Here is a 12,225-nt window from a genome sequence, read left to right as displayed (position 1 = left end):
CTATAGTTACACTTTGCCTTGGGTTACTTTAGATATGATTTGTATCCAATTTTCATGTTTAAAAAGTGGCAACAGCAGTAATAGAAAGATGAAGGAGCTGTTCATTAATGACTATGACCTCACTTGTTACGAAGCATCTTATCTATTTGTTTTCCACCTTACAGGAATGGCATTTCATTTACAATCTGGGACAGATGGACAATCTATGGCAAGGGAGACTTTACACTGTTGGACTTTATTAATGCTGTCAGAGTAAGGATCTCTAATTTATTTGAGAAACATTGCCTATGTGCTTATTTCTTTTATTTTAATATTTACTTGCAGTTGTGTAACCTTACAAGGAATATTTGCATTGAAAACTGCATTAGTAGTTTTCTCTAACATCCTTCTGGCGGACACTGCAGCCATAGTGTATGAGGATACATCTGTACCAGTCACGCCAAACAGCCATTCTCGGTGTGCCAGATCCCGGCTGACTTTGCTCGCGCTGAGTGTCTCTTTCACCAGAAACTGTCTCTGTCGCAAGTGGATGCAACAAGCCGCTTCACGGGACAGCACTGATTAATTTGATGTGCAACACTTGTGTATCTGTGTGCATCTGAATCTGTATACGAAATGCTACGATGCAGTGCCCACAGCTTTTATTCCACACCAAAGTGCGTTGTGTACAGATTGTCGCACACAGATATACAAGTGTTGCATATCAAATTAATAATTGCAGTCTCATGAAGCGGTTTGCTGTATCTGTTCACAACTAAGATGTATTTTCAGGCAAAAATATAAAGCGCATGCAGAGTTGCATGGGATCTGGCGGCTCACTCGCGCCAGGTGTCGTGCACTGCATGGCATAATGAGGCTAGGTAAATGAGGACACATCTCCATGACCATTTGCAGCTGACTATAGAGATGTTGGAACATGTTTCAGGATGCTTGGTGGGTGGTCCCTTTGGATCCAAACGAACAGTGCCACGAACACGTCATATATCAACCATCAAGGAGAGACCCACATCTCCATGGCAATGACAGAAGCAGCAAAGATCTTTCGCTTGGTGGAAAAGAATGTGTCGGTTATACTGTAGCTTAAGTATTCATCCCTGAGGTGGAAAACATTAAAGCTGATTTCCAAAGCAGTCACACAATTCATTCTGCCGAGTGTACTCTTCATCTAGGTATGTTTGTCTAAATTGTAGTTCTCTGGAGTCTGCCAGTAGTAGCCTCTCGACAGAACCACAAGGTGCTACTCTGTGGGATGGTCCTTCGGCAACATCACATAGTGTACATCTTTTCACTGATTGCAATGCTTCATGTGCTGAAAAAGGGCAAAGCAGAGAGTGGGTTCCATTTGTTCTAGTGGCCCTAGATTGGCCAAAACTGTCATGGTATGCGTATAACTTCCTCAGCTTGGGGGGCAGATCCACCTTGGATACTGATTGTTCAACCATATCTCCTAAGTCTGGGTGTGCTTTTCCATCAGGACTTAGCATGGCTGGATTTGATAGCATGGCAGCTGAGTTCTGGATTTTCAGATACAGGGGTCTATTTACTAAGCTGTGTTAGGAGATAAAGAGAACAGCGATAAGGTACCAGCCAATCAGCTCCTAACTGTCATTTTTCAAACACAGCCAGTGACATGGTAGTTAGGTGCTGATTGGCTGATACCTTATCTCCGTTCTCTTTATCTGCTAAAACAGCTTAGTATATAGACCCCCTAAGTAATGCAGACCATGGTTAAGGCCTGGAAACCAGCATATTTCAAAACTTACCATCGTTTTTGTAAGATTTACATCTCCTGGTAGAAAAGGAGGCCGGTATAAACAGCCTCGTTCAAGCTAGCTTGCCTGTTGTTTTTGCTGAAGGATAGCTTGGACAGTGGTTTGAGGCTGACCTCCCTGAAAGTGCAGGTTTCCAGCATAAGTTGGCAGCTATCCCTGAAGTAAATTTTTTTTTTTCAGGGATGCCCAATATCCTTATGAACCCCCCAGTATTCCCATGGGATATCAGTTTGGTCCTTTCAACATTACGTAAACTACCTTTTCAACCACTGGATTCGATGGATCTTTATTTTTTTTACCTGCAGCACATCACTCTTGCTGGCATTTTTATCTGCTGGGTCTCTGAGTTAGCAGCCCTATCTTGTAGATCCCCATAGGACAGTCCTGCTTACTGTAACTTTTCAGCCATAGGTTACTTCCTGTTTTCATCTGAACCAAGGGATTGTGTTTAATGCTCTGGGCCAAATGTGGCCTTAAACAGGGTTATTCTCTTGGTCTTTTTGACATTGAACAAGCTCTTCTGATCTATGTGGATAAATCTGCTACTTTCCATAAAACAAAGTCTTCTAGAGCTCTGTGATGTACACAAGCTATGTTGGCCAGTGACCTAGCTGTTGGTGGCCAGGTGGATTATTGACACAATCTTGCAAGTGTATGTTTCTCCCTCATCCACCAGGGGACACTGGAGATCAATACACTGGGGTATAGACGGGTGGATGAGTGGAACTGGCACTTTAAATTGAAAGTGACTCCTCCCCCTCTATCCCCCAGAAGCAGCAGTTTAAGAATTGTGCCCGAGGGATTTTTATTTTCATTTTATTTTATTTTTATAGCTTCCCACAAGCATTGAGGACAGGCTGACAGTGAGCTGCATTTGTCAGCCTGCTACATGGACGCTTCAGGGGGACCCGCCACCACTATTCTAGAGTGAGTGTCCGGGTCCCAGGCACCCAGACACTAGCTCAGGGAAGGAACATGTACAGTCTATTATAGAGGTGGTGTCCATGCCACCTTAAAAAAACCACATTCTGTTGCGAGCAGCAGGTAGGTATACCTCTCCTTTTGATTATCAGGAGACTGAGAGAAGAATATAGTTTTTTCTACCTTTCCCCCCCTCCCCTCCTCTCCTTTCGGGCTGCTGCTGTTCTGCGGAGAGCTCAGTATACATACAGCGTTGTCACACCGCTGCAGCAGACAACACGTGGACGGGGGTGTTCGCTGTTAGCTGCGGTAATTATTGTAACAGCACTTAGCTCAGCCAGTAGGGGGAGTGCCTGGAGTAAGCTACTGAGGGGAAGCAAGATACTGCAGCCAGCAGGGAATGAGTCCAGGCGGCAGTTCAAGGGGGCGGAGCCTCCACAGCCTGCCTCGGCAGTGTGTCAGACGCCAAGGCTGCACATTAATTGGCTTTCTATGGCGGGGGGCAGAACAGCCCCTCAGCTTTCTCTTGCAAGATATCAGGCGCTTATTATAGGAGAGATGGCAGCCTGTTGCTAACAGCATCTTGTAAGAGGCTGTGGCAGGATCACTCCAACACTCCCTGTTCAGATTGTGAGTACACTGGGGTGTCCTTTGGGCTGTTGATTGAAGGGGTTTTTATACATTAGGGACCTCTCCAGCTGTAACCAGCTCCTCTCTTCCTTTGTGTGTGTGTGTCCACTACATCATGACAGGCAGAGGGACAGCTGCAAAAGCATCTCAAAAGGTTTTTGCTTGCTCTAAGTGTAATTCAAAGCTATCTCCGGCAAGTGCTGATGGAATGGCTCTATGTGATGCTTGTCATACCGGGGCAACCGTTGTTGGAGGGTTCTCCTCAGATTCAGCCTCTGCGCCACCTTGGATATCTAATTTGGTTGGGGAAGTGGCTGACCTATCCACAGAAATGGCTGCTGCATGCAGAGATAGGGAATCTTCTGGGAACCGGCCCCCTGTTTCAGCCTAAGATAAAGAGCCAGGCTGGGTGAGAGACTTAGCCCGTTCTGTTGAGGGTTTGGCTCAACACATGGGTCCTCCTCCCTCTTCTTCTAGGGTCAGTGCATCCGCTCAACCTTCAAGGAAGAGGCTTCTCCCGGCGATCCTTCAGTTGGATGACTCTGACGCAGAGCCTCTATTGCAGGAAGAGGAAGGTGAGTTGCACACTTTTTCAGACAGTGACTTCTGATTCCGGGCGTCCAGGGAGTGGGAGGCCCCTTATCCTGGAGGTCCAACATGTCTTGAAAGTCCCGAACAATGAAGTCATGGTATCTCCTGATGCATCTTTATTTGGAACAAAACAGAGGTCTTCCGTTTTCTTCCCTACTTCACAGGAATTAAATGCACAATTATCTACAGCTTGGCAGCATCCTGACACAAAATTCTGATGCCCAAGTGGTTTTTGTCCGTTTACCTGTTTCCAAAGTCATGCACTGAAAAATGGGAAGCTCCTCCAGTAAATTCGTCGGTCTCTCGACTCCAAAAAGACCACGTTACCTGTTCCTGCTGCTGCAGCCCTTAAGGAAAGTTTTGACCATAAGTTGGAATCCTCCTTAAAATCCATATACTCTGCGGCAGGAGTGTTGCTTCGTCCTGCTTTGGTTGGCTCTTGGATCAACAAAGCTGTGGTAAGATGGGCGGAGGGGTTGGTAAGTGGGCTTGAAGCGGGAGTGTCTAGATCCGAACTCATCATTCTAGCCGAACACATTTGTGAGTCTGCTGTATACCTTGGTGAGGCGTCTAAGGACATAGGTCAGGTCAGATCCAGGATCTCTGCGTCGGCTATTGCTGCTCACAGGGCTCTATGGCTGCGATCCTGGCAAGCGGATGCTGACTCCAAGAAAGCTGTGAAAGGCCTTTTACTAGGGATGTCCTTTTTGTACCTGAATTGGACTAATGGATCTCCTAGGCTACAGGTGGTAAGTCTACCTTTTGCCCTCTACTGCCCCTGTGCCGCGTCGCCCTCAAGCCGGTCTTTCTTTTCGTTCCTTTTGGGCTCCTCATTCCTTTTGATGTTGTTCATGCGGTGCCTCCTCTGTTTCCCAGGCCCAGGTAGGGGCAGAGGATGATCCAAAGCCTGCTGAAAAACCATCCGCATGACGGGCTCCAGGCCCACCTCGGAGACTCCAACGTGGGAGCTCGCCTTTTGCGATTCAAGGATGCTTGGTTTCAAACCAGTTCATCAGTTTGGATTCGCAATCTGGGGTACCAGATATAATTTGCAGCACTCCCTCCACACTGGTTTTTCACCATAGGTTTTTCTGTCTGCCAGCAAAAGCAGAGGGGGAGGAGTCACTCACACATATAAACTAAAAAGTGCCAGCTCCATTCATCCACCCGTCTATACCCCAGTATATTGATCTCGAGTGTCACCTGTTGGAATCTGAGAAAGGGATTTTACTGGTAAGTACCAAAATCCTATTTTTGGAAGGTCCCATAATACTGATAGACTTGTGCATCACTCTACTAGATCAGTGAGCACTTTTTGAGCATTGCAACACTGGGCCTGATTCTGACACGCTCGGGAGCGCTGAGCGCTTGCAAGCGGGTCGATGGTGCCCTAGTGCGCATGCGCACGACGAAGGGAGCTCCGTCGTGCGCATGCTCGAGACCCGAATAGCGACGGCCAAGCCGTCGCTATGGGTCTCGCACCAAAGGGGGCGTGCTGTCTATGTTGATTGACAGCACGCCCCCTTTGGGGGGCGTGCCGGGGGCGTTGCTGCCCAGACGGAGGCGTTCCCATGGGAACGCCTACCGTCTGGGGCCGGCCCCACTGACATCACTAGACCCTACAACAGGGTCTCGTCGCAAGCCCAATGGTCGTGTTGGTCTTGACCATTGCGACCATCATTTTGGCTGCTCGCTATAGCTGTGGGTGGTCACCCACAGCTATGCGAGCGGCCACTAGTGATGTCAGTGGGAGTGCTTTTGGCTCTGATAGAGCCAAAAGCACTCCTGGGCTTGCGGCAGCGAGACCCTACCACAGGGTCTCGTCGCAAGCCCAATGGTCGCGATGGTCTTGACCATCGCGACCATCATTTTGGCCGCTCGCTATAGCTGTGGGTGGTCACCCACAGCTATGCGAGCGGCCAGGAGGCCGCTCCAAAAAGGAGCAGGGACGGCCCTGATTCAGAGCGAGCGCTCTGTCAGAGCGTCCAGCTCTGAATCAGGGCCTCTGTTCCTTGGTGTAATGCAGCCACCTAGTCATTTGTTCATACATTTGGAAAGTACTACCAGTTTAATGTTTTTGTAGTCAATGACACCAGTTTTGGGATGAAGTTTTGCGAACAACCATAGCAGAGCGTTCCCTCACTTATGGGGGGCATCCACTAGACGATTTTTTCCCTGTCCAACCTCTTAACGATTTTCCCTTGAAGTTTCCCTTGAAATATGATCTTCCACTCTGAACAATTTGCAAAGGATTTGCAAAGGATTTGCAAAAGATTTGCAAACGATTTGCAAAAGATCTAACAATAAACTATGTTGTTTTAATCTGTGATTGAGAGCTTTCAGCTATAGTGGGCAGACAGTGGTTCATCGTTTGATCGTTCAGCATGAACGATGTGTAAACGATGTGTAAACGATTTGTAAGCAATCAAGTGAAATTGACCTGCATGTTCAGTCGATGGAGGAGACGATCAAACGACCAGCGGGAGCGCGCATCGTACATCGTTAGAAACAATTACTGCACGATTTGCAAACGATGTTCAAACGATGTTTGAACGATTATCGAACGATTTTATCATTATCGTTCAATCGTTCAACTTTATCGTCTAGTGGATACCCCCCTTTAGGGGAATCTGTGGAACCTCCCCATTGTATAACACTGTCCTCCAGAAGCATGTTAGAGAAAAGAGGATGTTTGGTGCTCACAATTAAATCCGTTTCAGTATAACTTTACAATGATTTTCTGTGGTCTTATTGACAGGTAAGCAAGTGAGGATACAATGCTAGATATCGTCACTCATGGTGTGGGAACAGTTACTGTATTTGCATTTAACATGACTGAAAATACATTTCTACATTAATTATTACAGGAACAGTATGGGATAGAACCAACAATGGTTGTGCAAGGTGTCAAAATGCTATACGTCCCAGTTATGCCGGGCCATGCAAAGAGATTGAAACTTACGTAAGTTAGTGGTGTCCAGTTCAGCTTTCCTTTATATAATTGTATGTATTTTTCTTTTCTTTATGTACTGCTACTAGTGAATACACAAGCAGTGAAAAAAACGAATCCAGCAATTCATGCCCAGGTTATGGTGGGATGAAGTGAAGGTAGCAGTGCACACAGTCAGTTGTGGTCCCAGGAGTGAATCCATCCAGTGTAATTAGAGTATGATGGGCATGGTAAAGAATATAATGTTGGGTAATCCTTTCTCCAAGACTATGACATATCCTGGTGTGTTTGTATTATCTCCAAACTGACCAGATGGCGCCCAAGTTGGACGTCCAAAGCAATTCTACTTTTCACAGCTGCAACAGAGGCTGCTTTTTATTATTAAGGAGGGAGGAGAGCTAGAATGTTAATTGTTTAAATTGACTTTTTTTGCTCAAGTTGAATAACTGGGAAGTCTTTACTTTGAGAGGATCCATGTGGAATCTGGGTTTGCTTTACATGTCGCAGCTCCATATAATTAGCCATGGCAGCGAGTATAGGTAAGGGGAATTCTTCATTAAATGGATTATATATTTCAATAGTTGGGTATCGAACAAGGCAAGAACTCCTTTAGTTACTACTGTTTCCTTGTGCACTTCTTTCCAAGGAAACAAAACAAAGGCTTAGTATTTTTCTACTACACTCTGCAAAACTCAATATAACTCTGACTACTATGTTAAATAAAGAAGATCTGTCATTTTCCTTCTATTTCATCTCTAGAATGCACAAGCTTGTGAAGCCAGGAGCCGATAAAAAATATGTCGACCTGACTGTGTCTTTTGCACCAGAAACAGATGAAGATGAAGACTTGCCCGGACCTCCTGTGAGATATTACTTCAGCCAGGAGAACAATTAGCAGCACAATGGCTGGTGTCATCCTATGTGTATGTGTTGGTACTACTTTTCACAACAGGGTGAAGCCTTAAATAAGAGGATCAAGTGAAAGTAGTGATTTGCACTAATATTTGCAGAACAGAAACGGAGTATATAGTGTTTCCCCATGCTTTCTTGTATGCTTCTCTTTGTTCCCAGTGGGCTGGAAAACAGAATCTTTAGATGCAATATTCTGTGCTATAACCCCAAAAAATTAATGCATTTTAAAAAACAGCAACAAAAAAAACAGTAAGCAGGATGGTGGGGACAAAAAAATATTTTGACTTCAACTTGTTGTACTGTACCTCCTATCCTGACATGATAAAGGTTGATTCTGCTAGAATATTATTAAATAATAATAAGTCTGTGTGCCTTGCAGTAAGTGTGCACATGATATCTTCGAGCTTTGTATGTGTGTATGTGATATGGAAGCAAGCAACTATCTGCGTAATATGTACTGTAGTTCCTTGTATGTAATAATTCTCCCCTTGCTCTTGTTTTTGATTTGGTTAACTTGGAGGGAATGTTACATACAATAGAACACAGTGTATTATAGATTGGATAATGTAACTTCTACTGTACATTATAAGGGTATTACACGTCACTGACCTATGAAATGCCTTAGTATTTTAAGATGTGATGAAATAAGTGGTGTAAAGTACGTTTGCCAGTAATGTATGTTCATGCTAAAAACACACACCCTTTTATCTTGTTTTATCAATGTCTTTTGACTTATGTTTGTGTTTGTTCTATATAAATTATACATGCATTGATGACGCACACATTTTGCCAGTAGTAAAACAATGACCCATCAGTTAGGTAATCTAGCTCCATGGCTGGTATGGGCACGATTGGATCTTTAGTTTTATATAAGTTTTACGTCACCTACAACTACTGTAAACTGTTTTTGAACTTGTGAGTAAGTAAACAGACCAGAAACATTTCATAATATACATATGGACATACTTTGAACCTGGTAGGTTGGGGATGACCTCAACAACATCCTGTCGCAGCTGTAAAGCATAAATAGTTTTACCAAACCTACTCAGAATTATTCTAAAGGAATATGCAAAGGGAATCTTTAAGCAACTGGAAATTAACACTTTGTTCCTAATCGAGGAAAAAAAATGGCAGTTGACATGGTATCTCTTATTATCTAATATTTAAATACTACCCCTACCTTCTTTTTAACTAGTTAATTGGGATCGCTGTGGTATTACATGCTGTTTCACCCATAACTTGAATTTAATAAAATATTTCACTACTGGAATAGTCCAGGGGTTCAGCATGGAAAGCAGATAAATGAGCCAGGCTATCAAATGAGTTGTGTTGTTCTTTGTATTATGTTTCCTTTATGCTCAGGGGCGTTCATTGCCATATGCAAGCAAGGCCATTGCAACTATGACAAGTCTGCAGCTATAAAGTGTTTTAAAGATGTAATATTTTGGTTGAAAGACTGCCTTTTTCAGTACATAGTATAACTACGATAGTCCATATTTGAATAAAAGAGCAGTTAATATTTTTTCACGTGTTCTGAGTAGTTCTTGCAAAACTGTCTTTATTAACATTTTTGTTTTTCTGTGGCTTGTTCCGTGGTTGGGTAACATGAGCTCCCTAGAAATGCTTATATAAGAGAAAATGGTAACTTTGTATGTGAGACTCCCACTGTTCATTTGAACCTGTATTCCTGCATTAAACTGGTATTGCAGCCTAGATAATTTAATACACATCATAATCTGCTTCATATGAACTATGTTACACACTAGGACAGGTGGGCATCTATATTTGCATACAGCTGTAGTTTTATGCAGGGTCCCCCCTCCCCCAAACACACTGACAATCAAACCCACCATACAAAGCAAGAGAAGCAGTACTGTGCACTTAAAGTATTAGTGAAAACATGGCTTAAAATAAATGCAGACTTATTGTAGTCAGCTACTATGTTTGCAAAGCAGACAATTTCTGGTTGCAAGTGCACAATTCTAGTAGCTAGTATACAATTCAACAGGCGGCCCTCCAGCTGTATGCAAATAGACATCCCAGCATGCCCTGTCACAGTTTTAGCATGCCCTAATAGAAACACTGTGGCAGGACATGCTGGGATGTGTAGTTCCACTACAGCTGGAGGGCTGCATGTTGAATATCCCTGCCATAACAGTACCTGCTAGCAATATCCCACTTCTTATGACTTTTTTTTTTTTTTATAAAAATATTTTATTTGAGAGACAAAACAGCGATGACCTACGCAGTATAAACATACCATATCGCAGAAATAAGTAAATGTATAAAGCATCTATACTTTAGCATAGAAAAAAATCAATACACAATGGTAAAAACGCATCAAATATACAGCACACCAGTCTCATCTACTAGAAGAAAGAAGTAATATATAAAAGAAAAACCCCAATTCTTGTGATTTTACACAGTAGAATTCCCCATTCTGGTACCAGTTTCATAATACAGAAACCAATGTTGATTGTTAATATACAATGCAAACTCCCAATTGTCAGCAATAACTTGTGGCAGTATGTTCTTATAATACCATCCATTGATCTTTCTATGTACAGTTATTAATGGTAGGTGGTATATGAAAGCAGTTCCCTTTTGTCCACTGGTATAATTATCGGTCTCCCGACTCGCCTCCTCAAACGTTACCCATATGCAAAGAAAGGGAGAACCGGAGCATCAGGAGCAGGCAGGCAAGAGTGATGTAAGATATAGTATGTAGGTAAAGACTTACCCAGGTTCTGCCTCAGTTCTGCTGGTTCACCTGTAGTCCTTGCTCGACGGTCCAGTGTGTGTGGGTATGGGGGTAGCTGTCAGTCCGGCTGGACCATATATACACTATTCATGGACTCAAGGGAGTGAGATTTAAAGTTATTTATTGCCTGTCTACATGCAAATAGCTCCTTGTGGTACAGGTGGAATAGGTAATATAAAATAACAAGATAAACATTCACTGGTAGTGTGAAGGTTCAAGGTTAAGGTGGGTCGCTGTACTGTCCCCTTTTTAACCTTGAACCTTCACAACTTTAAATCTCACTCCCTTGAGTCCATGAATAGTGTATATATGGTCCAGCCGGACTGACAGCTACCCCCATACCCACACACACTGGACCGTCGAGCAAGGACTACAGGTGAACCAGCAGAACTGATGTAAGATATAGTATGTAGGTAAAGACTTACCCAGGTTCTGCCTCAGTTCTGCTGGTTCACCTGTAGTCCTTGCTCGACGGTCCAGTGTGTGTGGGTATGGGGGTAGCTGTCAGTCCGGCTGGACCATATATACACTATTCATGGACTCAAGGGAGTGAGATTTAAAGTTATTTATTGCCTGTCCACATGCAAATAGCTCCTTGTGGTACAGGTGGAATAGGTAATATAAAATAACAAGATACACATTCACTGGTAGTGTGAAGGTTCAAGGTTAAGGTGGGTCGCTGTACTGTCCCCTTTTTAACCTTGAACCTTCACAACTTTAAATCTCACTCCCTTGAGTCCATGAATAGTGTATATATGGTCCAGCCGGACTGACAGCTACCCCCATACCCACACACACTGGACCGTCGAGCAAGGACTACAGGTGAACCAGCAGAACTGAGGCAGAACCTGGGTAAGTCTTTACCTACATACTATATCTTACATCACTCTTGCCTGCCTGCTCCTGATGCTCCGGTTCTCCCTTTCTTTGCATATGGGTAACGTTTGAGGAGGCGAGCCGGGAGACCGATAATTATACCAGTGGACAAAAGGGAACTGCTTTCATATACTACCTACCATTAATAACTGTACATAGAAAGATCAACGGATGGTATTATAAGAACATACTGCCACAAGTTATTGCTGACCTAGGTGTATTTATTATATAATCTTTTTTGGGACCACACAGTGACTGAACTGATGTTTTAAGTGAACACCCTACCTACAGTCTACACGGTGGTTCACACCTGGACTCTTATATTTCATCGCTCCCCCATTGCCCCCCTCCCCATTTATCTTACATATGCCCATGAACTAGACCTCTTGCTATCATAAATAACATTGGTCAATCCTATCCATAATTCTAATCCAGAGCGCTCGCACTTACCTCTATTTTATCCAGCTCTCTACGAGGTCGGGATACCTCACTGTTTCTTTGTGCGTTAGCAGCTAGAATTAGAATCACACTCCTGTAGCGCGGACCACTATTAAAATAAACTCCCAATTGTGGTTGCCAGTAATCAATTTAGTAAGAAGTCTCTTGCTCTCCAGCTATTATGGATCTAGAAGTTCTAGCATTTGCTGCTGGCATGAGCAGTTCTACGACAAGTGGAGAACCACTCACCATTCTGCTGTCTGCTTTTAGAGGAACCTATGGGCTCATTCCAATTATGTGCGAGTTGCCATTCCAACAGAGTTAAAACACCGGCAACGGCGCACCCTTCGTGGCCCAATCCGTGCCCGAATTTG

At 43.8% G+C, this 12,225-nt stretch overlaps 1 protein-coding gene across 1 annotated transcript in view; it reads left to right on the top strand.

Annotated features, from left to right (window-relative positions):
* The window catches only part of UBA6 (ubiquitin like modifier activating enzyme 6), a gene marked incomplete at its 5' end in the record, with an annotated part of 72,308 nt that extends 63,010 nt beyond the window's left edge, over positions 1 to 9,298 (top strand). The window contains 3 exons of the mRNA XM_088463306.1: positions 165 to 252; positions 6,782 to 6,876; positions 7,624 to 9,298. Coding sequence (XP_088319432.1) covers positions 165 to 252; positions 6,782 to 6,876; positions 7,624 to 7,759 — 319 coding nt within the window. The remainder of the gene's footprint in view (positions 1 to 164; positions 253 to 6,781; positions 6,877 to 7,623) is intronic.
* Between the last annotated feature and the right edge of the window lie 2,927 nt (positions 9,299 to 12,225).

Source organism: Taudactylus pleione, unplaced genomic scaffold, assembly GCF_031769625.1.
Source record: "Taudactylus pleione unplaced genomic scaffold, aTauple2 ptg001339l, whole genome shotgun sequence".
NCBI classification, from domain to species: Eukaryota; Metazoa; Chordata; class Amphibia; order Anura; family Myobatrachidae; genus Taudactylus; species Taudactylus pleione.
Note: the sequence above shows the minus strand (reverse complement) of the source record. Positions and strands in the feature narration are given on the sequence as shown.